The sequence below is a fragment of the Schistocerca americana genome, chromosome 2, assembly GCF_021461395.2.
Source record: "Schistocerca americana isolate TAMUIC-IGC-003095 chromosome 2, iqSchAmer2.1, whole genome shotgun sequence".
Classification (NCBI taxonomy): domain Eukaryota; kingdom Metazoa; phylum Arthropoda; class Insecta; order Orthoptera; family Acrididae; genus Schistocerca; species Schistocerca americana.
Window position 1 is genome coordinate 5010509 of NC_060120.1, and position 23633 is coordinate 5034141.

General features: G+C 41.0%; 1 protein-coding gene across 1 annotated transcript in view; it reads right to left on the bottom strand.

Moving 5' to 3' along the window:
- LOC124595800 (ribonuclease Z, mitochondrial) overlaps positions 1-23633 on the bottom strand; it is a 137625-nt gene that overhangs the window by 82015 nt on the left and 31977 nt on the right. Inside the window, exons 3-4 of the mRNA XM_047134688.1 lie at positions 11896-12178; positions 2089-2349 (exon numbers count right to left, since the gene is read on the bottom strand). Coding sequence (XP_046990644.1) covers positions 2089-2349; positions 11896-12178 — 544 coding nt within the window. The remainder of the gene's footprint in view (positions 1-2088; positions 2350-11895; positions 12179-23633) is intronic.

The following is a 23633-nucleotide window of genomic DNA, read 5'->3' on the forward strand; positions in this document are numbered from 1 at the left end:
ACGGCTGACAATGAGTGACTGTCGCCACCTCCTCGATCGACGACTTCAAACCTTCAATCAACCAACAAGGAAGACTGGAAGCACGTAAAGTTTTAGAACTGTATGACAGACCTCAGCTTTTCAAACTATTCCATTAGCAAAATACAGCAACTTAGCATGAACCTTTGTTGCTCATTGTCCCAATTGCATTACCAAGCAGGGTCCCTTCCTTTACCGGAATGAACCCGAGTGTCGTTGAAATTCAAACGCCAGCATTAAAGTAATATCATTCCATTTCACTGCTTTAATTTCAAAGTTCAGTTAAACTATTCATAGCTGGCTACAATATTTAGATTACACAAGCACAAATTAAGAGTGCGAGTTTTGTTACCATATTTTAGCTTACCTGTGACTGCAGCTCAGCTTGGTACGTACTAAATTTTACTATTGTTAATCAGAATAATTTAATTCAAGTTCAAAGTTAAATCTCTTATTTCTAAATTGCGTAGATTTAAGTAGCTTTTGAAATGATTGATGAGGTAGCCCAAGACTAACCTCATTTTATTGAATTTCGTCACTAAATTAACTTTCAATTTTCTGGAATTATTAATTTTTTTTGATAAATTAAGTCAGAGTATAGCGAAATTTATTACTTCTGACAAACATTCAGTTTTCACATGACACGTGTCAACCTTCAGTTGCCCCGCTTTTAGTGCTAAATATATGTGCATTAACCTTTCATTTTCAGTTATTATAGTAGTTGTCCATGGGACTGGCGACCGTAATTTTCCCAAAATCTCAAATATCTAATTAACGCCAATTAATTGATAACGTAATGACTGCACATTTACTTTCTTTATTAATTTTACCTCTTTCTCAAAATTAATTTCCACCAATTTCATTTGCATTTTTCCTTTCACTTAGATGTAACCCTTTCCTGCCTCTTTACCGACAAATTAACTTCGGTGACGATTGCTTTTCCCAAATTTCCATTAGGTGCACGAGGTTTAATTTTTCACTGTCATTAAGGTCGATAAGTGAGGGGGGAGGTTACAAAGAGAAGCATTGAGATAGATTTAAGTATTAGGAAGTCTTTTCTCAAAGAATTTTTATGGACTGTAGACATGTATGGAAGTGAAACATGGATGATAAGTAGTTTAGACAAGAAGAGAATAGAAACTTTAGAAACGTGGTGCTACGGAAGAATGCTGAAGATTAGATGGGTAGATCATGTAACTATTGAGGAGGTAATGAACAGAACTGAGGAGATGAGTAATTTGTGGAACAACCTGACTAGAAGAAGGGATCAATTGGTAGGACACATTATGAGGCATCAAAGGGTTACTGGAGGGAAGTGTGGGGGTAAAAATCATTGAGGGAGACCATGAGATGAGTACTGTAAGCAAATTTAGATGGCTGTAGTTTGCTGCAGTTACTCGGAGATGAAGAGGCTTGCACACGATAGAGTAGTGTGGAGAGCTGCATCAAACCAGTCTCTGGAATGATGCCATAACAACAACATTCTTTATATTATAGTTACTCAACCCACATGTAAAAATACCACCAAATGAAACCTTATGTGAATATAACATTCTTGTTGTATACAAATGAATCAGCTCCTCTAACACAAAGGCTAAACTTTCAACTGTACAGGTTACAGGCACCACACTTTTATTCCACACCTCTCACTCTTCCTGGTAAGCATGCCCTTTTGCAACTATCATTTGCAATTTCCCAGATTTCAATATTCTATCTGTTCTGTTGCTTTAGCTATCATAATGCTCTGCCAAATGTAATAAACGTACAAAACATGTTAATATTCCTGAGACAGTTAATAGTGTTTTAGTTCTGACATACATTATGGATATGTCTAATAATGTACGTAGTTTACAGAAAGACAGTATTTGCATACAAATATACATTACATTATATGTCAATACAAAAATCTCTCTCTCGTTCTATTAAACACACAAAATGATCTTATCCACCACATATGACATCCTTAGTATTTATATGCATTAGTTTCTGTCTTGAATATCATACTCATCATCATGAAACTATTTTAATTTGCATCAAAATGACATAGAATTATTTTTTGTATGTACTCACCAAGGAAAACAGGTCCTGGGTCATCCGGAAAGCACACTTCAGCTGACTTTACAACTGATCCATCCTCTAGTTCAACATCTTCACCAGATTTCAGACGCCCAAGTAATGGGCCTGGGGGTACTCCTTTCTCAACACATTTTTCTAGATTGAGGCTTCCTGGGCGAGGTTTTAAACGACAGATGTATGACACTGCCATACTGCAAACGGAACTGATGGTAGTAGCTTTAGGTGACTCTGGACTCTTACATAGTCTCTTGCGGTCTGGAATGGAAACAGTCTGGCTAGTATATATACTGTTGCAATGAAAGTGGTAGTACTCTGATGTACTGGTAAATGGGGAAAAAGACTTATGACAAAACTTACATGAAGAGCCTTTGGTTTGAAGTGATTGGAATGGTATTTCTCTTTTAGCTAATCTGTGAGATGAAATTCATAGAATTGTATGCAGTTCATCAAGTCCTACAATGAAATGTTGGCATCAAAGAACTTGAATGTAAGTCCATCTACTTGATCATTTGATAACTGCTTAATTAGTACAAATGTGTACTGCAGAAGGAAACTGTTCTTAGGTGCTCCAGGGAGGATGGTGATTGTTGAACAATTACTGATGCAGTGGGATCACCAAAAATCTGTTACACTGACAGAAATGGAAAGTATCACATAGCAAGCACCTTGACTGCTACTGTGTCTTTAGACCATATGCCACACTTCTCCAACTTTTGGATGTGTAGAGCTACTGGGTGTGGCTGATATGGTAATTGTTTAAGGGAGGCTGAATGTTCTCCAATAAAAGGCAAGAATGGTAAATCTTGTTGTCAAACCCTTTGTTGGCAGGGTAGAAAAATGGCATATTCCAGAGGACCAATGTAAGATTCCACAATGCAGTTCATACCTACACATATTAAGGAAAGTATAAATCCTTGATTGGCCGGCTCGCTCCCTCAATTTGTCACCCATTTTGCGACAAATGCGAATATAGGTGTGAATTCTGCTTCAAAATGCGAAACTTGAAATCTACATCTACATCTACATGGATACTCTGCAAATCACATTTAAGTGCCTGGTAGAGGATTCATCGAACCACCTTCACAATTCTCTATTATTCCAACCTCGTATAGTGCGCAGAAAGAATGAACACCTATATCTTTCCGCATGAGCTCTGATTTCCCTTATTTTACTGTGGTGATCGTTCCTCCCTATGTAAGTTGGTGCCAACAAAATATTTTCGCATTTGGAGGAGAAAGTTGGTAATTGGAATTTTGTGAGAAGATTCCGTCGCAATGAAAAATGCCTCTCTTTTAATGATGTCCAGCTCAAATCATGTATCATTTCTGTGACACACTCTCCCATATTTCGCAATAATACAAAACGTGCTGTCTTTCTTTGAACTTTTTCAATGTACTCCGTCAGTCCTATCTGGTAAGGATCCCACACCGCGCAGCAGTATTGTAAAAGAGGACGGACAAGTGTAGTGTAGGCAGTCTCCTTAGTAGGTCTGTTACATTTTCTAAGTGTCCTGCCAATAAAACGCAGTCTTTCGTTAGTCTTCCCACAACATTTTCTGTGTGTTCCTTCCAATTGAAGTTGTTCGTAATTGTAACACCTAGGTATTTAGTTGAATTTACAGCTTTTAGATTAGACTGATTTATTGTGTAACCAAAGTTTAATGAGTTCCTTTTAGCAACTCACAAGGTGGAACATGAGAGATGTGGGGTCACGATATCTACATGCAACTGTGGACACCATAGTTGAATAAATAAGCACAGCAAATCATCTAGTAATTTATACCCCTGAAATCTATGCACAGTAATTATTAACATTACTTTTAATTCTTTTATACAAAATATTAATCCTACATTTTTACAGTTTGACAACTTCAGATACTAGTTTACATTGTTAACTTTTCGTAAAAATCTTTGTGAGAAAGTGGTGGCTTCGCCATTATTTATAACCATTCTACCAGTTTGATTAAAGAAGTAGATTGTGCACATTAACATCAATAATCTTGAGTTTTATGTTTCTGCAGGGACGGTAAAAATGGGTGAGACAATCAAAACTAGATTGAAAAATTTTACTGTACAAGTGAAACTGTTAACTACATATCATTATCAACATTGAGTCACAAGAGGAAGATGAGATGAGTAAGAGTTGAGAATGAAATTGACCTAGACCTTTTCTGAGGATGATTTTTGTGATTTGCTGGAAAACTTAAATTAGAATGGCCATGCAGAGTGATTTCTATCTCCCTCCCCTGCTGCTGACAACTGATGATGAAATAATGCTCTTTATCAATATTCCTAAGTAGATGGCTTATATGCTAGCAAACATTTTTCCTTCCTAAACAGTAGCTACATACCAACTTTCAACACTCTTCCTGCTCACATTAATTGTCTTTACCCAAATAAATAACTACCTACCCCTGGAATATAATCATTAGAGGAGTTATACAATCATGGAGCCCTGATTGCCTACCTTTTAACTGAGTTCTTCATTGGTTTCTTACTTTTAGATTTCCTTATGTTAAAGGACCATTAATCTCTGGTCATTTACTCAAATGCATGCATGGCAAAATCACAACAATATCATCTGTTAAAATTCCTTGGAAAATATAATTCTTTCTTTCAGCAATTTTTTAACTCAGTGCATTTGCAGTGACACTGACTTCCCTCTCATTTATGGTCTACTCTTCAGCTACATTAAACATGAAGCACACCCTCTTATTTTGACTACCCAAGAAATGCTTTCTACAACATATTATACGACTAACTCCACTTGCTACAATTCCATTCCTTAAATAAATAATAGTTCTTGTTTTCCATTATACACTTGATCACAAGCTTCCTATTGCCTGACATTTCAAGGTATCTACTCTTTCCATTAGGTCACTGGCATTTGTTGCACACCTGATAGTTATGCTTTCTTCTCCCTTTCTTTGTATAGCCCAACATTAATCTTTCCATTCCTCTTTGATTTACTATGAATTTTCTGACTCTGAACACAATGGTCATGTCTCAAAGCCATAATTTATTACTGGTAGTACACATTGATAAAAAACCGTTTTCTTCAACTCAACTGACTTCTTACACATGAAAACTGACTAGTATCTTCCGTAAGCTTTCCACACAAATTTAATATGTTAAAATAATTATGGTTTTAAGCCACCTTTCTTATTTTAAAGTTGACTCAAACAGACATATTCTCCAAACTTCTGCAATTGTGTACATCCAATATATATTTCTCTCCAGTGCCCATTCACTTATCATGATCTTTGCTTTATCGTAATTCATTATTAGACTAACTTCAGAGCAGACTACAGCCACTTCACTAATTAGTATCAGAAAGTTGTTCTATATTATCTGCCCAGAACAACACCAGGAACAAATTTTTGGTTATTTAATCTCTTTCTCAGAATACAGATTCTCTTTGTTTTCCAATTAAACTCAGACACAGCTTTTCTAGGACTGCTGAAAATAGTTTCAGAGATACAGTCTCCTTGTTTTACATCCTTTTCAATGGTAAATTCATTAACTTCTTCAACAACATTCATAAATGGTGTAGAGGTATTGCATATGTTATATATGATTTAATATGTCCCTGATTTACTCCTTATTCTGTTAAGAGCCTCAAACAGAGCAGGATGATTGATCAAATTTAATGTCTCTTCAAAATCTATAATGGCAAGGCAAAGAGGTAGGTGTTCTATTATTTGTTTCGTGTAGAGTGAGGATATGGTGAACTGTAATAAATCCTGTGCGGAACTCAGCTTGCTCAATGGGCTGAGCCATGTCAACTGCAGAGTTCAATGTGGTAGTCAGAATTCTAGGGAAAGCTTGTACAGTTTGGACAGAAGGCTGATAGGGCAACAGTTCTACATAATCTGCACATCACTACTTTGGTTGTGTGTGTGTGTGTGTGTGTGTGTGTGTGTGTGTGTGGTTTTTTTTTTTTTTTTTTTTTTTTTTGACAAATGCCTTGTTGGCTGAAAGCTAACATTCTGACAGTCTTTTTGTTGTGCCTTTCTGTGACTCATCATCTCTGCTATATGGTGAGTAGCAACCATCCTTTTCATTATATTGTTATATTCCATCCTGGATTTTCCATTGTTTGATATTACCTATATTTTTTCCGTTTTCTGATTGTACAGCTGTAGTTATTTAAGATAACTTCACTACCTATAGTATTTTATTTTTGTATGTTGTACTTTTTCTGTCTTTTATGAGGCTAAGAAACAGGTCAGCAACACTTTGATTGCAGATCTTTTTCTATCTAAATTATCTACAAAAATATATGGCCTCCCTTACACACACTACGTTCCTCCTTACATTTACATCTACAATATGCAAGTGTGGCACTGTGTACACATGATACTACTCATACTATCATTTCTACCTTTCCTGTTCCACTCACAAATAACACATGTGAAGAATGACTGTTGGCAAGTCTCCACAGGAGATCTAATTTCTCTGATTTTTCCGTTGGTGATCATTTCACAAGATGTAGGTGGGGGGATCTAATACGTAGTCCGATTTCTATTGGAATGTCACTTTCGGACACAGTTCTGTGTCTTTTGTGTAGTTCACCAAAACACATTTTCCAAATCTCATTTTATTTTTTACACAGACGACCCCTTGATTCCAGAACACTGTGAGCCTTTCATCTTCTTCAACAGTTCTGTTAAGCAGTTCCCATCCAGAGAGATCATATTATCTGCATTTTATTACCAAAAGAGGAATTGTTTACACTGCTAATGCTAGACAAAGGCAAATTAAAGAAGTAAACACAAGAGGAATATACAAACACAAAAATGAACATGTTTTGAGAGATCTTCAGTGCACTGTATCACTGAAGCTGCTTTTTTCAGAATACAGAAGTATAAACACTAAATCCACCAAATATGGCATGATAGCTTCGGAAATCATGAAACTGAGATTGCTGTGTCTGGTGTGGTTTTGTTAGACAACCAGAACACAGTGCATGGATCTCATCAGCCAATCACAACACACACATGGCATGTGATGTAATCAGCCAATCATATCATCACATTCTCAATGTGCAAACACACAAATGACAAAAAGTTTTAAGCGTGAGACAGGAATAAAGTAGATATCCCAAAGTAACATACAGAGTGTACAATACCAAGCAAAGTGATGCTGTAAAATACCTTTCTTAGTGAGGAAAGTGATGGTGCTGACTTCCCTAGTCATGCTTGCATGCAGCATTCTATGAAAGAATTATTGCATCACAGTTCCACCGGGCAGGTAAAGTTTATCCACTTCAACAAAAAAGTGATGTAATATTTCTTTCAAGTGATATGTTCCGTGGAACATATACTCAGCTATGTAATGCACATAACGTTTGGTCTTTCTGCCATATCAAGGGATGCTACCTCTGACATCTTACAACATTCTCTCCACATTCTGTGTGTGAAGAGAATGAACTTTTGGATCTACAAAGTTCAGAATATGGTTCACTTGAAGGTGCTGGACCTCTAATACCTAGAGCATTTTATGAACTGAAGCAGCTGCTAACAAATGTCATCTGAGAGGGGGATCTTTTCTTAGATTATTCTCATCAAGTCTCGTTTAGTTCGAAATTCAACAGGCTCAAGCAAGAATTTTTTCAACCCTCACTGAATTTTACCAAACACCTAATTTTCAATGATTTCACAGTCTTTGCTGTGTTTCCTTTTCCCATGTTTTACCTTGTCTATTTCAACCATTACTCATGCCCCCCCCCCCCCCCCCCCCAACTGTTATGCATTATTTATCTCCTGCTCAATGCACAGTTCATGACAGGAGGAAGACAGTCAGTCACCATATGCGAACACATTCCAAAATTTGTGAGAAGTCTCACCATCTTTGGACAACACATGGAGACACACATGGCAGAGAAGTCAGAGATTTTTTAGACTATCACTCGCAGAACACCGAACTGTGTGCAGATCCTGGCACTCTGCTTGAACATGCATTGCACATTTAGCATGCAACTACCATTCCACACCCTCCATCAGCACTAGAAATGGAGAGTCCTTGTTCAGTAAAAAATTACATGGCACACGGCACCTGCTTTAGTCCATTGGCTGTGGTAGTAAATCATACTTCACCCATTATGACCATAATCCACAAAATCCAACTTCACCTAGAAAGCACTAAAGGTACTCCATTTTAAAGACTGAACAAAAACTAGGGAATGATACTTGCCTTCAAATGGGCCCAAATTTCACAATATCTCACAGTGCTTGATACGTTATTGACTTTGGTTGCACAATAACATCACATTTGACTTATATGGAGCAAGCACTATGGATATGCTACAAACTAGCCATGACAAGCTATAATTCTGCTTAAATACTGACAGTTTCCTGAAACAAACTTACTAGCTAAGTTACAACAACTAGTTGTCTCCACAAATTGAAGTTGTGCTCTTAGTTTCCTGCCTATCCATACCCTCATAAAGTGCAATATATTTTGGAAAATAGCTGAATATTCTTGACAACCAAGCAAAATTAGACATTTCTTTGCTATGTAACAAGCTACAGTTATCAGTACATCCAGGTTTTATAGCTTTCACACATGTTGGCTTCACCAACTAATAACCAAATTGCAACCTTCCAACCTAACCTCAACTGTGGGCTATGATAGTGATAAGTTTATCACCACAACAAGATTTTTGTGCCAATTCAAGCTGTGCTCCCATCTCAGCCTAACCACATCCTTGGAAATCGCATGATAAAAAGAAACATTTTCTTTATAGCAGGTACACAGCAATAGATTTGTTAAAAGAAGGTTGCCATTTTCCACTTTCACTACAGTAATTTTATTTGTTCACAATTAGTTTCATCCTTCTAGGCCATTCTCAAGTGATTTTGTGGATCTGTACAAAATAGAATATGTTTTATTACCTCCAAGAATAGAAATGTAATTATGTGAATGTAAATGATTTTAAATACATTTACCTCACAATTTATTTTATATACTTCAATATTTATGTTTATTTTATTTTTTACTCTTATTCCTTGCTATTTTTTAACTTTCCTCAACAATAGGCATATAGTCACAGTATTTGAAATTATTACTGCATTTATTACACGCTTAGCTTTACTCTTTGATCAATATAATACCTTTGTAAATGTCAAGTTGTCAAGCCAAAAAGATAGCAATGAATAGAAAACACACATTTAAAGATGCTGACAATGCAAAACGCAATGTATAGTTTTCTGTTGCAGATAAATACATTTAAATTAGGTTAACAGTAATACAATATATCTATTTTGTACAGAACCACAAAATGAGTTTAGAATGGCCTGCATGGCTGAAACTAGTTATGAATGAGTAAAATTAACATAGCAAAAATTAAAAATACCACTCTCTTTCAGTAAAAACAGCCTAACTCCACTCTGGACATTGGACGTATTCAGAGACCAGCAGCCAAATGTATGTGTCAACGAAGAATTTAAATGTCATTGCTTCATTTCCAGCAATTAAAGCTGTGTTGTTACATCCAAACCTAACAATACCCTTCAAAATGGTGATATACAAACAGCGACATACGAGGTCTGTTCAAAAAATTCTGAAATCTTCTCCACAAAATTTTTCTACACTTACCTTTCACTTATTGTGTACAGTCTCCTTCGAAATACTCTCCTCCACAATTGATGAACCACTCCCAATGCCATTTCCACTTCTGGAAGCAGTCTTGGTAGGCCTCTTGCTGGATCGCATGAAACGCTGTCTGCAAATTTTCTTTTATCCTGTCTATCATTGCAAATATTCATCCTTTTAATGAGGTTTTCAACTTCGGAAATTATGTTTCTCTTAAGAAACATCTTGTTCTCACTGGCATGATCCAAAAGCTCTTCATAGATTGTGAGATGGATATCTTTCCGGTCTTAACTTATGAGCTGTGGAATGAACTTGGCAGCAACATAATGCATTCCAGGATGCTGTGTCAGGATTTCATGACATGATCCAACTGAAATGTTACATCCTTCTATGATCTCTCGGACAGTCTTCAATTGCCATGCACAATTTCATTGATGTTCTTGACATGAGCGTTGTCGGCAGACGTCGAAGGGCATCCTCAACGAGAGTCATCTAACTTCCATCTGGCCATTTTTAAACTCTGTGAACCATTCGTAAGACCGAGTGTGGCTTAAACACTCATCGCTATAGGCTTGCTGCATCATTTGATGTGTCTCTGTCAAGGTTTTCTTAAGTTTCACACACAATTTAATGCAGATGTGTTGCTCCTCTAACTCTGCCATCTTGAAATCCGCAAACTGTGCAACACAACATTCCTTATTACAGCACTGAACAATAACTACGACATACAACAATGAAACTTCTGGCAGTTACACATTAAACACAGGCATGTGCAATGGTGCCAGCCACATTTTGCTCCGATACACCATTGGCAAAAAATTACAAATGCTGTGGAATATTTTGAACAGACCTCATACTTCGGGAAAAAACAGCCAAACATTTCTAGCAAACAGAAAAGGAATGTCATTGCTTCACTCAGAGCAATTTAAGCTGTGCTCTTCCATCTGAGACTAATCACATCCCTGAAAAAGCATCAGCCAATAATTGCGACAACCAAAATTACACATGAAGGCAAAGCTCTGCTTGTTTCTATACTGTATGTACATTAATTTGTGTATGTACATGAAGAAGAAGTCATGTTATAATTGGCTGAGTTGACCACATCTGCTGTGCTCGCTGTCACTGGCAGGTAGCAGCAAATCGAGCAGCCGCCATCTTAATTTCAGTGTTTTGGAAGCTATTTGGTGGATATTGTATTTAAACTTGTATATTCTAAAAACATGCAGCTTCAGTTATACAGCACATTAAATATCTTGTCAAGGTGTGTTGTTGGCAGTATAGTTTGTTTATTGTGCTACAATGGCAGGAAGTCTGATACCAGTATATAAAAATTTTATCCACGGAAACAGATATAATATTTACCATACTTCATTCACATGTGACGTAAGTTAAGGCAAATGATGAAGGCATGAAATATTCTCTTTCTTGTACAAGGAGCTTGTGGACAGTGAACGGAGCGAAATGCAATTATACTGAACACGAAAATCACAATCGAGGTATGAACTGCAGCACCAAGTCATTCATTTATGTTAAACTTTACCGACCTGTGGTGTTTTCATACACATTTATGGATGGTGTACACTTAGAAGTACCATAAAATAGTTATTAGCTCTAATATTTGTTCTTAATACCTGCATTTTCTTCTTCCTTTTAGTGTGATTATAGAAATGTTAGCATACTGTTTTGAAAAGTTTGTAGGTACTTTACAAAAGAGTTTAAAGGGTTCTGCGAGAGCTAAGAAGACATATTAGATCTACTACTTGGTATATGGAATAACTTAAGTGTATGTCTTCTATTTAATAAGTGAAAACATCCAAATTCAATAAAGTATAAAAAATAAATTTGATAACATAAATAGTGACTTGTTACTGCAAACCCTTCTTCATGAATGTAACAGTCCTCCATCCATTACAGAAAAAGATCATTGTTGCAGGCATTGAGCACTCAGATGATGAAACCTCATAACTGAGGGACTTTATTTGCAACATTTCCTCCCCGACACTCGCCCTCATGAAAAAAAGGAACAGTGATTTCAATGACAATCATAAGTTTGTCATGAGTGAGTGCCAAGATAGTTTCGTGCTTTGCCATTGATGGATACACAATCTACCAACTCAAAAGTTGTCTCCTACAGGATTCCTTTACAAAATTTCTCTCCTATGATAAAAATACAAATATTTACAAAATATTTTCAAAACAATTTTACCTTTTGATCTTGAAGAACTACGAGCACGTTTTTTCTCATGTGCGTAATAATCAATATCATCTGTCTCATCTGATGAGTTCCCATCAAGTATACTAGAAACATTTCTTGAGTTAAAAGTGTTTGTTATATCAGACTTGTTTTCATCGTCTAACTGGGCCTCAAATATGGGCACATATTTAACAGTCATGACATTGTCTTCAAATTCTTGATTCTGCAAGTCTGCCAGCTGAACTGTTAAATCTTTCAGAACTACAAATCGACGGGTTGCTGAAAATATTTCATCCTACAAAAAGAAGAAATGTTATTTTAGAAATACAGACATATATATTTACATTATTTCTTTTACTATTAACATTGGGTAAGTGATAGATAAAAATCCTAGGACTGCCCGGAGATCGAATCCAGACCTTTGGATTTGTAATCTGGCATTTTACCACAGAGCCACCAAGTGTAAATATGAAAACTAAATAATGGTACAAAAAAAGACAAGTATTCAATGAACAGACACAATATTGGAGAGGAGACAAGCATAAACGAGGGTTGGAACTTTAATAGTGGCAACTATTTATTTACAGCTTGTATAAAATAGATAAATGTTTCAAAGTTTTACTCACCTTCAAAGTAGTTAGCAGCATTGTGTATAACCCGTTGCCAACAATATGGAAGTCGTAGGATACTCTTAGCAGTGCCAGTTGTGTTGACAGCTTAGCGGTGCGGTCTAATGCTCGACAGATTTGTAGCAGTTCCAAAGTGAATGCTGAGAAGTGTTTCCTTCAGTTTAGAAATCGAGCTGAACTCACGAGGGTTTAAGTCAGAGGAGTACAGTAGGTGGTATAGCACTTAACAGCCCCATCAGTCAAACAAATCAGTAACAGCTTGCACTGTACATGCTTGAGCATTGTCCTGTAGAAAGAGGTCAGGTCCCGCAGAAAGTGTCATCATTTCTGTCTCTATGCCATTCATTTTTGGAACACACTCTACAACCAACTTAGAGGCAGAAGTGATAACACTTTCTGCAGGACCTGACCATCATTTTGCAGGACAATGCTCAAGCACGCACAGTGTCAGCTGTTACTGATTTGTTTGACTGATGGGGCTGCTAAGTGCTATACCATCTACTGCACTCCCCTGCCTTAAGCCCTCGTGAGTTCAACTCGATTTCTAAGCTGAAGGGAACACTTCACGGCATTCACTTCAGAACTGCTTCAAATTCGTCGGGCAATAGACCGCGCCGCTCAAACTGTCAATACAATTGGCACTGCTAAGAGAATCCTACGACTTCCACATTGCTGGCAATGGGTTCTACACAATGCTGGTAACTACTTTGAAGGTGAATAAAACTTTGAAACACTTGTCTATTTTATACAAGCTCTAAATAAATAGTTGCCACTATTAAAGTTCCAACCCTCGTAAGTAAGTGTTATCCACTTATTTCATTTTTTATTCCACCTACCAATAACCAACCAAATAAAGATGCATTAGATTCATTTTGGAAACTGCTGCATACCCTATCAACAGACAGTTTCAAAAATACAATCCTTATTTTTGTCACAGAGTTTAATGGAAACCCAGTTCTAAGCAAAGAAAGGAAAGCAGAAAGGTGGAAGGAGTATATACAGGGTCTATACAGGGGCGATGTTCTTGAGGACAATATTACGGAAATGGAAGAGCAGGTAGATGAAGATGAAATGGGAGATAGGATACTGCGTGAAGAGTTTGACAGAGCACTGAAAGACCTAAGTCGAAACAAGGCCCCGGGAGTAGACAACATTCCATTAGAACTACTGACGGCCTTGGGAGAGCCAGTCCTGACAAAACTCCACCATCTGGTGAGCAAGATGTATCAGGCGAAATTCCCTCAGACTTCAAGAAGAATATAATAATTCCAATCCCAAAGAAAGCAGGTGTTGACAGATGTGAAAATTACTGAACTATCTGTTTAATAAGTCACAGCTGCAAAATACTAACGCAAATTCTTTACAGACGAATGGAAAAACTGATGGAAGCCGACCTCAGGGAAGATCAGTTTGGATTCCGTAGAAATGTTGGAACACATGAGGTAATACTGACCCTACGACTTATCTTAGAAAATAGATTAAGGAAAGGCAAACCTACATTTCTAGCATTTGTAGACTTCGAGAAAGCTTTTGGCAATGCTGACTGGATTATTCTCTTCAAATTCTGAAAGTGGCAGGGGTAAAATACAGGGACCAAAAGTCTATTTACAATTTGTACAGAAAACAGATGGCAGCTATAAGAGTCGAGGGACATGAAAGGGAAGCAGTGGTTGGGAAAGGAGCGAGACAGGGTTGTAGCCTCTCCCCGATGCTATTCAATCTGTATATTGAGCAAGCAGTAAAGGAAACAAAAGAAAAGTTCGGAGTAGGTATTAACATCCATGGAGAAGAAATAAAAACTTTGAGGTTCGCTGATGACATTGTAATTCTGTCAGAGACAGCAAAGGACTTGGAAGAGCAGTTGAATGGAATGGATAATGTCTTGCAAGGAGCGAATAAGATGAACATCAACAAAAGCAAAACGACGATAATGGAATGTAGTCGAATTAAGTCGGGTGATGCTGAGGGAATTAGATTAGGAAATGAGACACTTAAAGTAGTAAAGGAGTTTTGCTATTTGGGGAGCAAAGTAACTGCTGATGGTCGAAGTAGAGAGGATATAAAATGAAGACTGGCAATGGCAAGGAAAGCATTTCTGAAGAAGAGAAATTTGTTAACATCGAGTATTGATTTAAGTGTCAGGAAGTCGTTTCTGAAAGCATTTGTATGGAGTGTAGCCATGTATGGAAGTGAAACATGGACGATAAATAGTTTAGGCAAAAAGAGAATAGAAGCTTTCGAAATGTGGTGCTACAGAAGAATGCTGAAGATTAGATGGGTAGATCACATAACTAATGAGGAGGTATTGAAAAGAATTGGGGAGAAGAGGAGTTTATGGCACAACTTGACTAGAAGAAGGGATCAGTTCATAGGACATGTTCTGAGGCATCAAGGGATCACAAATTTAGTACTGGAGGGCAGCGTGGAGGGTAAAAATCGTAGAGGGAGACCAAGAGATGAATACACTAAGCAGATTCAGAAGGATGTAGGCTGCAGTAGGTACTGGGAGATGAAGAAGCTTGCACAGGTAAGAGTAGCATGGAGAGCTGCATCAAACCAGTCTCAGGACTGAAGACCGCAACAACAACAACAACAATTTAATGGACACTAAAAAGTGATAACTTTACTGGTAGCCAGTAGAGTTACCACTTCGTAGTGCCCTGAATGCTGTATTTTTGACACTATGAATTATTTAGGAATAAAGCAGACAACTCACTGAAAGGCAGAAGTACCGCATCAAACAAAAAGTGTACTTCCTTTTTCAAGCTCAACACACACACACACACACACACACACACACACACACACACACAACTATTGGGTGGGGGTTGGAGGAGGCCAGTGATGAAGGTTATAGGAGTGAAGGATGGGCTGTAAGGATAACTCCCACCTGTGCAACCCAGCAAAGCTAGTGGTGCTGGAGAGGATCCAGATGGCACAAATTGTGAACCAGCTAATGAAATCTTGCATGTTATGCTCTGCTGCATGTTGTGCCACTGGGTGGTCCACCTTGTTTTTGACAACAGTTTTGCAGTGGCCATTCATTCACATTAGCAGCTGGTTGGTTGTCATAACAGTGTAAAATGCTGTGCAGCAGAGTGGGTATACAACATGGCAGCTTTCACAAGTGGCCCGGCCTCTGATGGGGTAGGGTAAGCCTCTGACGGGACTGGAGTAGATAGTGTTGGGTGGGTGGTTTGGGCAGACCTTGCATATGAGTCTTCTGCAGGGTTATGACCCCTGTGGCAGGGGACTGGGGGTGGGAGTGGCATAGGGATGGATTAGGATGTTGTTGAGGTTGGGTGGGAGGCAGAACAACACTTTGGTAGGGGTTGGAAGTATCTTGGGTAGGATATCCCTCATTTCAGGGCATGATGATAGGTAATCAAAGCCTTGGTGAAGGACATGGTTCAGTCTTTCCAGTCCTAGGTGGTATTGGGTGACAAGAGGGTCGCATCTTTGAGGCTGGTTCTTGGGATGGGTGTGAGGATCAGGTGTGTGTGTGTGTGTGTGTGTGTGTGTGTGTGTGTGTGTGTGTGTGTGTGTGTGAGGATACAGCACAGGAGACCAGTTTGTGAATTTGGTCTGAGCGTACTGCCTGTCTGCAGGCCTCTGTGAGGCTGTTGGCATACTTGGTGATGGAGTTCTCATCACTGCAATCCACGGCTGCATGGGAGGGACTGTTTTGGTGTTGAAAGCGTGGCAGCTGGCAAAATGCAGGTACTGTTCATGATTGGTGGGTTTTATGTGGACCAAGGTGTGGATGGAGCCATCTAGAGGAGGAGATTGATGGGTGGAGGAGGATCAGGTGAAGTGGATGGAAGAGAAGGTGTTGAGGTTATGGAGGAATGAAGATAATCTGTTCTGGCCTTGGGTCCAGATTATAAAGATGTCATCAATAAACCTTGACCAGACCAGGGGTCTCAGGTTTTGGCAAGCTAGAAATGTATTCTCTATGTTGCCCATGAAAAGGTAGGCATAGGAGGGTGAAGTGTGGGTGTCTATAGCTGTGCCACAAATTTATGTAGTTGGTTAGGTGTACAAGGAATGAAGTGGTGAGTTTGGTATCTGCAGGGTGTTGGAAGGGGTAGTGTTCATTCACGGCAAGGTCATGGGTGTGAGGTATGTTGGTGTATAGGGAGGTTGCATTAACAGTGATGCGTAGGGATCCGGGAAGTAAGGTTGTGGGGATGGCAGAGAGCCGATGCAGAAAGTGACTAGTGTTGATCAACAAGGGCCCACGTTGTTTTGGTGGGGGCACTGTAACCAGCCATAATGGGTCATCCAGGATTGTTAGGTTTGTGGATTTTCGGGTAGATGTGTGGGCTGTTTTTGGCTTGAGTCGGAAGATGAATTCAGGGGAGAGGTTGTGGGAAGGGCCTAAGGGTTTCCACGGGCATTGGAGGTTATGTTGGACTTCAGGGTTAGGGCTACTTTGTAGAGTTTGTAGGTGGATGTGTCGCACAACTGGAAAAGGCCCTCTGCCAGGTAATCACTCTGGTTCATCATAACAGTAGTGGAACCTCAGACTGCCAGGATTATGATCAGGTCAGGGTCCATTTTCAGGTTGTGTAGGGCAGTTCTTTCTTCTGTTGAAAGATGGTTGTTCTGAGAGAGGGACATGGGGAAGGTGAGGCCAGATTGAAAGTGAATTCCTGGAAGGTGACCAGGGATGGTTGGGTGGGAGTGTGCGCGGGTCACAGTTGGATGGTGGTACGAATTGGGACAAGCTAGGTTCTATGTTGGGATTGGATTGGCATTGTTTGGAGGGGGCTGGTGGCAAAAAAGTGTTTTCACTGTAGGGAGCAGCAGAAGTCCAATATGGTAAAACCTGGGAGTATGGCTGAATGTGAGACCTTTAGATAGCACAAACTTCTGTGGGACTGAGGATTTTGGTGAAAAGGTTAACAACCGTGTTATGGTATTGTTGCAGCTCTGGATTTCATGGAGCATTGGTAGGGAGTTTAGGAGGATTTGGTAGGTTGAAAACGTCAGCTAGGAAAGATCTGGGTGCATGAGGGGTTGATGAGGAAGAAAACCGTGGATAGGATGGTGTTGGATAATGGTGCCCCAAGGCAGGAGTAGAATGTCAGCAGGCTGCATAATTTGTGGAGGTGGTGTTTTTAATGTTCTTCTAGGCATTGGAGTGTCAGGATTTCAACATGGGTGATGAGGCGTAGGTAGTGGAGATTGCATAGTAACGGTATTTTGCAGAGGGAACTGAGGTGGTTTAGGGATGCTTGCACCCCAGTGACGAGTTTTTGTAGAACCAGATTTGTGACAGTAACGCACGGGCAAAATCTGAAAAGACGAAGAGCACTATGAAAAGAGGTGTGGGAGTCACAAATTGGCATTTTTATGAGCAGATCATTCGGGGGAATTCCATGGCCTAGACAGCATTTAAGGAACAGAATTTAGGACAGGGTTTTGGCTAGGGATATTGAAACTTTTCTGAACTGGTGCAGATAAATAGAGCAGGGTGTGGGAGGGGGCAGGAATAGTGCTGGGGAAAGAAGTTGGCACTGGAAGTGGTGAGTAAATGTGTCAGGTGGTTAAAGTGGGAGTTGAATAATGTTGACAGGTGTAAGGAATGAAAGGATTTGTGTTGGGACAGGGGGTAGTATTGTGACCGGGGTATACCTAATTGCGCGTCATTATGTCATCACATGCCTGAAACAAATTTGATCGTGCATCATTTATCGTCATGCATGAGAGATATAAGGAAACAAGGACAGGCAGATCTCGAGTGATATATGAGGGAGGGAGGATTTTGAGTTTCTAGAAGTGTGTTATGCTGTTATCAGGAGTCACACTGCACGCTGATTTGTATGCGCGGCTCTTGTAACAGATGCGGCCGATACTACAGGGTGTAACAAAAGTTGTGTGTGACCACATGTGTTGCAGCCGTTACGGAGTATGTCATGAAGTCAAGGGGGAAGAATGTAAGAGAAAGAAATGGATGGCTAACAGAGGGGAGATAAAGGGGACAGTAACAAAGGATGGACAACATGAGAATTGGATATAAGGGAGCCAATAGGCCCTGTAATAATGTACAGAAAGTTCTGGTTGAGAATTACAAATTATTTAGGAATATTGAGATGACTCACCGAAAGGTAGCAGCACTGTGTCAACAGTATGTACACTTTCGGAATGCACTTCCTTTTTGAAGCTGGTAGGGGAAAAAAAGGCACTCCCCCCACCCACCCACCCACCCACCCCCCCGCCCACCCACCCACCCACCCACACACACACACACACACACACACACACACACACACACACACACACACACCTGTCTTCCTACATTGTGCTCAGTCTACAGCCAGCTCTTTCTTGGTGAGTATACTGGGATAAGATGGGAGCGTGGTGGATGGAGATGGGCAGGGGGGCAGATATGGGGTTGGGGGGAGGGGGGAGTGTCAAGCACCTCATGGGAGAGTGGGGAGTTGTCTATGGGCTAGCTAGGGGTGCAGGTAGAGGGGGCAGGTGACACACAGCTGGGCACGCGATTTCATGGACTGGGGCGTGAGATAACTGCACACAATTTGCTGATGCGGGGACACAGATTGGGCGGTGTTACTGGGGCAGGAGATGGTGCATGCACACACACATGCAGGTGCGCACATCCACACTCACATTCATGCCCCCCCCCCCCCCCCCCCCACATACACAAACACCAATTAGGATGTGCTGTAAGCATAGCTCCCATCTGTGCAGCTCAGAAGAGTTGATGGTGATAGGAAGGACCTAAGATGGCATGGGTTGTGAAGCAGCCATTGAGATCTCACATGTTGTGCTCTGTTGCATGTTTTTGGAAACATTTAGGCAGTGGGCATTTGTTCTAGTTGACGGCTTGTTGGTTGTCATGCCAATGTAAAATGCTGTGCAGTGGTTGCAGCAGAGCTGATACATAAGATGGCTGTCTTCACAGTGGCCCGGCCTCTGATGGGGTAGGATAAGCCTGTGACGGGACTGGAGTAGATGATGCTGGATGATTGGATTGGGCAGGTTTTGCATCTGGGTCTTCCACAGGGATATGGTCCATGAGGCAGGGGATTCCAAACCTGGTTCTACAAATACACACTTCACTGCACAGGCATCCACGAACCACATCCACTCACTCCGCAAAACACTGTTACTATGCAATCCCCACTGCCCTCATCACTCAAATTGAAATCCTGATACTCCAACACTTAAAGGAACGTTTCAAACACCACCTCCACAAGTTATCCAGCCTGCTGACATCCTACTTCTGCCTTGGGGCACCACTATCCAACCCCCATACTACCCACAGTGTTCCTCGTCGTCAACCCCTCACAGCACCCAGATCCAGCCTAGCTCATCCTTTCAATCTACTACAACGTCCAGAAAGCCCCTACCAACACCCCACAAAATCTACACCTGCAACAATCCCACTACACTGTTGTTAACCTTCCCACCAAAATTAACAGCCCCTCAGAAGTTTCAGTCCTATCCGAATGCCTCACATCAGCTCTACTCCCAGGTTTAACCATGTTGGACTTGTGAATGACCTACTCTCCTTCTGCCACTCCCTACAGTGGAAACACTTCTTTGCCACCAGCCCCCCTGCAATGAAAGCCAAGCCAATCCAATCCCAACGTCGAACCCTGCCTGTCCCAATTCATACCACCATCCAACTGTGACCCTCCTACACTAGTGCCTAACCATCCCCCGGTCACCTTCCATGAATTCCTAACTTCCAACTTGGTCTCACCATCCTTCCCTAGATTCCTCCCTAAGAACAACCACATTTTAACAGCAGAAAGGAATGCCCTATAAAACCTAAAAATGAATTCTGACCACCGTTTAGATGCACCGGAGCTACCTGGCAGAGGGCCTTCACCAATTGTCCAACACTTTCACTTACAAGTTCTGCCAAAGTGACCCTGTTGCAGAAGTCCAGCTTAACCTCCAATCCCTGCTGAATTCCTTCTGCCCTTCCCACAATCTCTCTCCTGAATCCATCTTCCTACTCAACCCAACAATAGCCCACTCCATTGTGGCTGGTTACAGTGATCCATCAAAAGAATCTTGGCCCTTGTTGATCAATATCTCCAACTGTCCAAAATCTAGCCTCCCACATTAAAGATACCAACCATTTCCTGCACCAGCTCTCCGCAATCCACACACCCTTACCTCTTGGATCCCTACTAGTCATTTTTGGTGTAAACCCCATATACAACTAAGTCCCTCACACTCATGGCCTTGCTGTGATTGAACAGTATCTCTCCCAGTGCCCTGCAGATTCCAAACTCACCACTTCATTCCTCGTACACCTAACCAATTATGACGCTGGTTCGAAAAGTTCTTGGAATCACCACGAGAGGTCAGTGCTAATGCAATGAGTTGTTCACATGATATTCATTGGACTGTTGCCTGTAAACAAGTGCCGCACCAGTGCTCTCGGAAGAGAGCTGTGGCGGTAACATGGCTCTGTTGTTGTTCTCACATAGTGATTTGAAAAGATGGGAAAAAAATCGAGATGCAAGCAACCACCTCGAAGCAGCAATTCTGTGCAGCTGGAGAGGCTTGTGTGTTCACGTGAAGCTGAGGCCTATGCTGGCTGTGGGGACCTACGGTCAGTAAGGTCTTGGCCGACGGACCAGACTAAGTGTGACCCACAATGATCTGTTATCCCACATTCATTCCTTGTCCTTTCCCAACTCCTCAATCCCCAACCCAAGGTGTGATGCGATCCGTGCCAAGAGATGGGAAGATGTGTCGTGCATGGAGCCTCAGGGATACCGGGTGGGCTCCCTGGGTAATTTTTTCCTTGCACCGCATGGGGTTTCCATGGTGTGGACCGATTAGATCCCCAAGTCTTGTGGGACCAAAATGGACACAAAAAAATAGCAATACTGAGGGGCAAGTTGAGACCTCAGATACCCAAACACAGGGGCTGGAACCAATGAAACCATCCCCTCAACTGGACAGGGGGACAGACCTGTTCCAGAAGTGGGAATGGTTACTAAGAAGTTGGACCAGATTAAGATTAAAGACATGTCGGGGGCTCAGGTGAGCAAACTTCTTAGAGAACAAAAGCTAAAGGAAGGAAAAGAGTGGCTTCCTAAATAAAAGTGGATGGGACTAAAAGGGCTTGAGCCCAAGATCTCTAGGAAAAACCTGTCTCAGGACAAAAGGGGTGTACAAATCCCTTCTACATCAAGGACAGGCAGTAAGAGAACAGGGGAGGAATCTAAGACTCCCACTTCGCAGGATAAGCATATCCAGAAAAAGCCAAGGCAAGAAATATGGAAACAGATCTATAATACTGCAGTCTCGGTTTGTAAGATGGCGGTTATCCAGCAAGACTATCCACTGGTCAATATCACCTTGCAGCAGGAGCAGCTCATGCAGATGGCTACCTTTAAGAAGATTCAGGGGATGCTGGCCCAGGACCCAAATTCAGGAGAGTATCTGGATCACGATGCTCTTGATTTTTGTCTGTGAAGGGGTGGGTAAAGTGGACTGGCTCAAGGAAAAGGTGCCCCTAATATCATCGTGGGAGCATGCGAAGCTGCTGGTAAAGACAGCAACTGACCTCTTCAAAACCACAAAGATATTAATCTGGGTACCAAAACTCCTTAAGGATACCTCTCCAGAGACTCTGACTGAGCAAACAGGATCTCAAAACTCGAAAGTCTTGACAGAGGACTGGAAGGTAATCAATTGGAAGCTTGCACCAAAGGGCCAAACCCTTGTGGTGGAAGTCGGTGAGAAGTCCCTGAAGGCAATGCGGGAACAGGACCTGAGACTATTCTTGGGGTTCTCACAGGTTGCTGTCAGGGTAATCAAAGACATCAGAAGTGACAATGGTGGCAAGATGGAGACTGAATGTGCTGCAGATAAATCTGCAACAAAGTAAAGGGACCATTGTTGCCCTGAGTCGCCTTCTGGGAAGACAAGAAGTGGATGTGGCCCTGATTCAGGAACCCTATTTATATAAAGGGGGTGTATCGGGTCTCAGCGGCACTGGAGGTAAGCTGGATTATGCTAGAAATATAAGAAAAGTTATGCCAAACAATGGCATGTGGCTTTAGAGCCATCCTCATCAGACCACATGTATATTAAGTTTGAGGCTGAAATGGGCATTAGACAGACTATGTTCTATAGGAATCCCAGGAAAATGGACTGGGAAGCATATAAGAGGGACCTCGACTCAAGCCTATCAGAAGTCAGCACTTCAATAAGGAATCTAGTACAGTTTGAGGACGTAACAGAGGCAGTGACCTCTGTCATCATGACCTCATACCATGACAACTGCTCAATCACCAAGAAGTGCATGAATAGGAATGTAGCTTGGTGGAACAACAACTTGGAATCACAGAGGAAACAGGTACGAAGACTGTTTAACTGTGCGAGAAGGAAAGAACAATGGGCAGAATATCAGGAGGCCCTTGTCAAATACAATCTTGCAATTAAGCAAGCAAAGCAGGCGGCCTGGAAGGTATTCTGTGAGGAGGTAGAGGGTACGGCTATTCAGGCCAGACTTCACAAAATCCTCACTACGATACCCACTATTCCAGGAGGAACTTAGGGAAAGAGGATGGGGAGTATACAAGGACAGCACATGAAATGCTGGAACTACTACTCAAGGCTCATTTTTGTCAATGTACTCTGACAGACAACATAGACCAGGATGAAATGCCTGTGAGAATCATTTTTCAGGTATTCGAAAGGGGAACTGGGAATCTGCCAGAGAATGTATTGACCAGAGTAAAATCCAATGAGCGGTGAGAACATTCCAACTGTTCAAGTCACCTGGTGCATATGGAATTTTCCCAATGCTCCTGCAACAAGCAGGAGTGAACTTAAGATTTCTATGCAGGTTATTTAGGGTTAGCTTAGCAGCAGGAATCATTCCTATTGTCGGGAGGCCAGTGAAGGTTGTCTTCATTCCAAAGCCAGGGAGAATTGATCATACCAAGGTCAAGGATACAAGACTAATCAGTCTGTCCTCCTCACATATTAAAAAATTAGAAAAACTGGTCAACGTGCATGTTAGAGAGAGGAGGTTAACTAGGGACCCTCTACACATACACGAACATGCGTGCCAAACAGGAAAATTGTGCGAAATTGTACTTCACCAACTTGCACTAC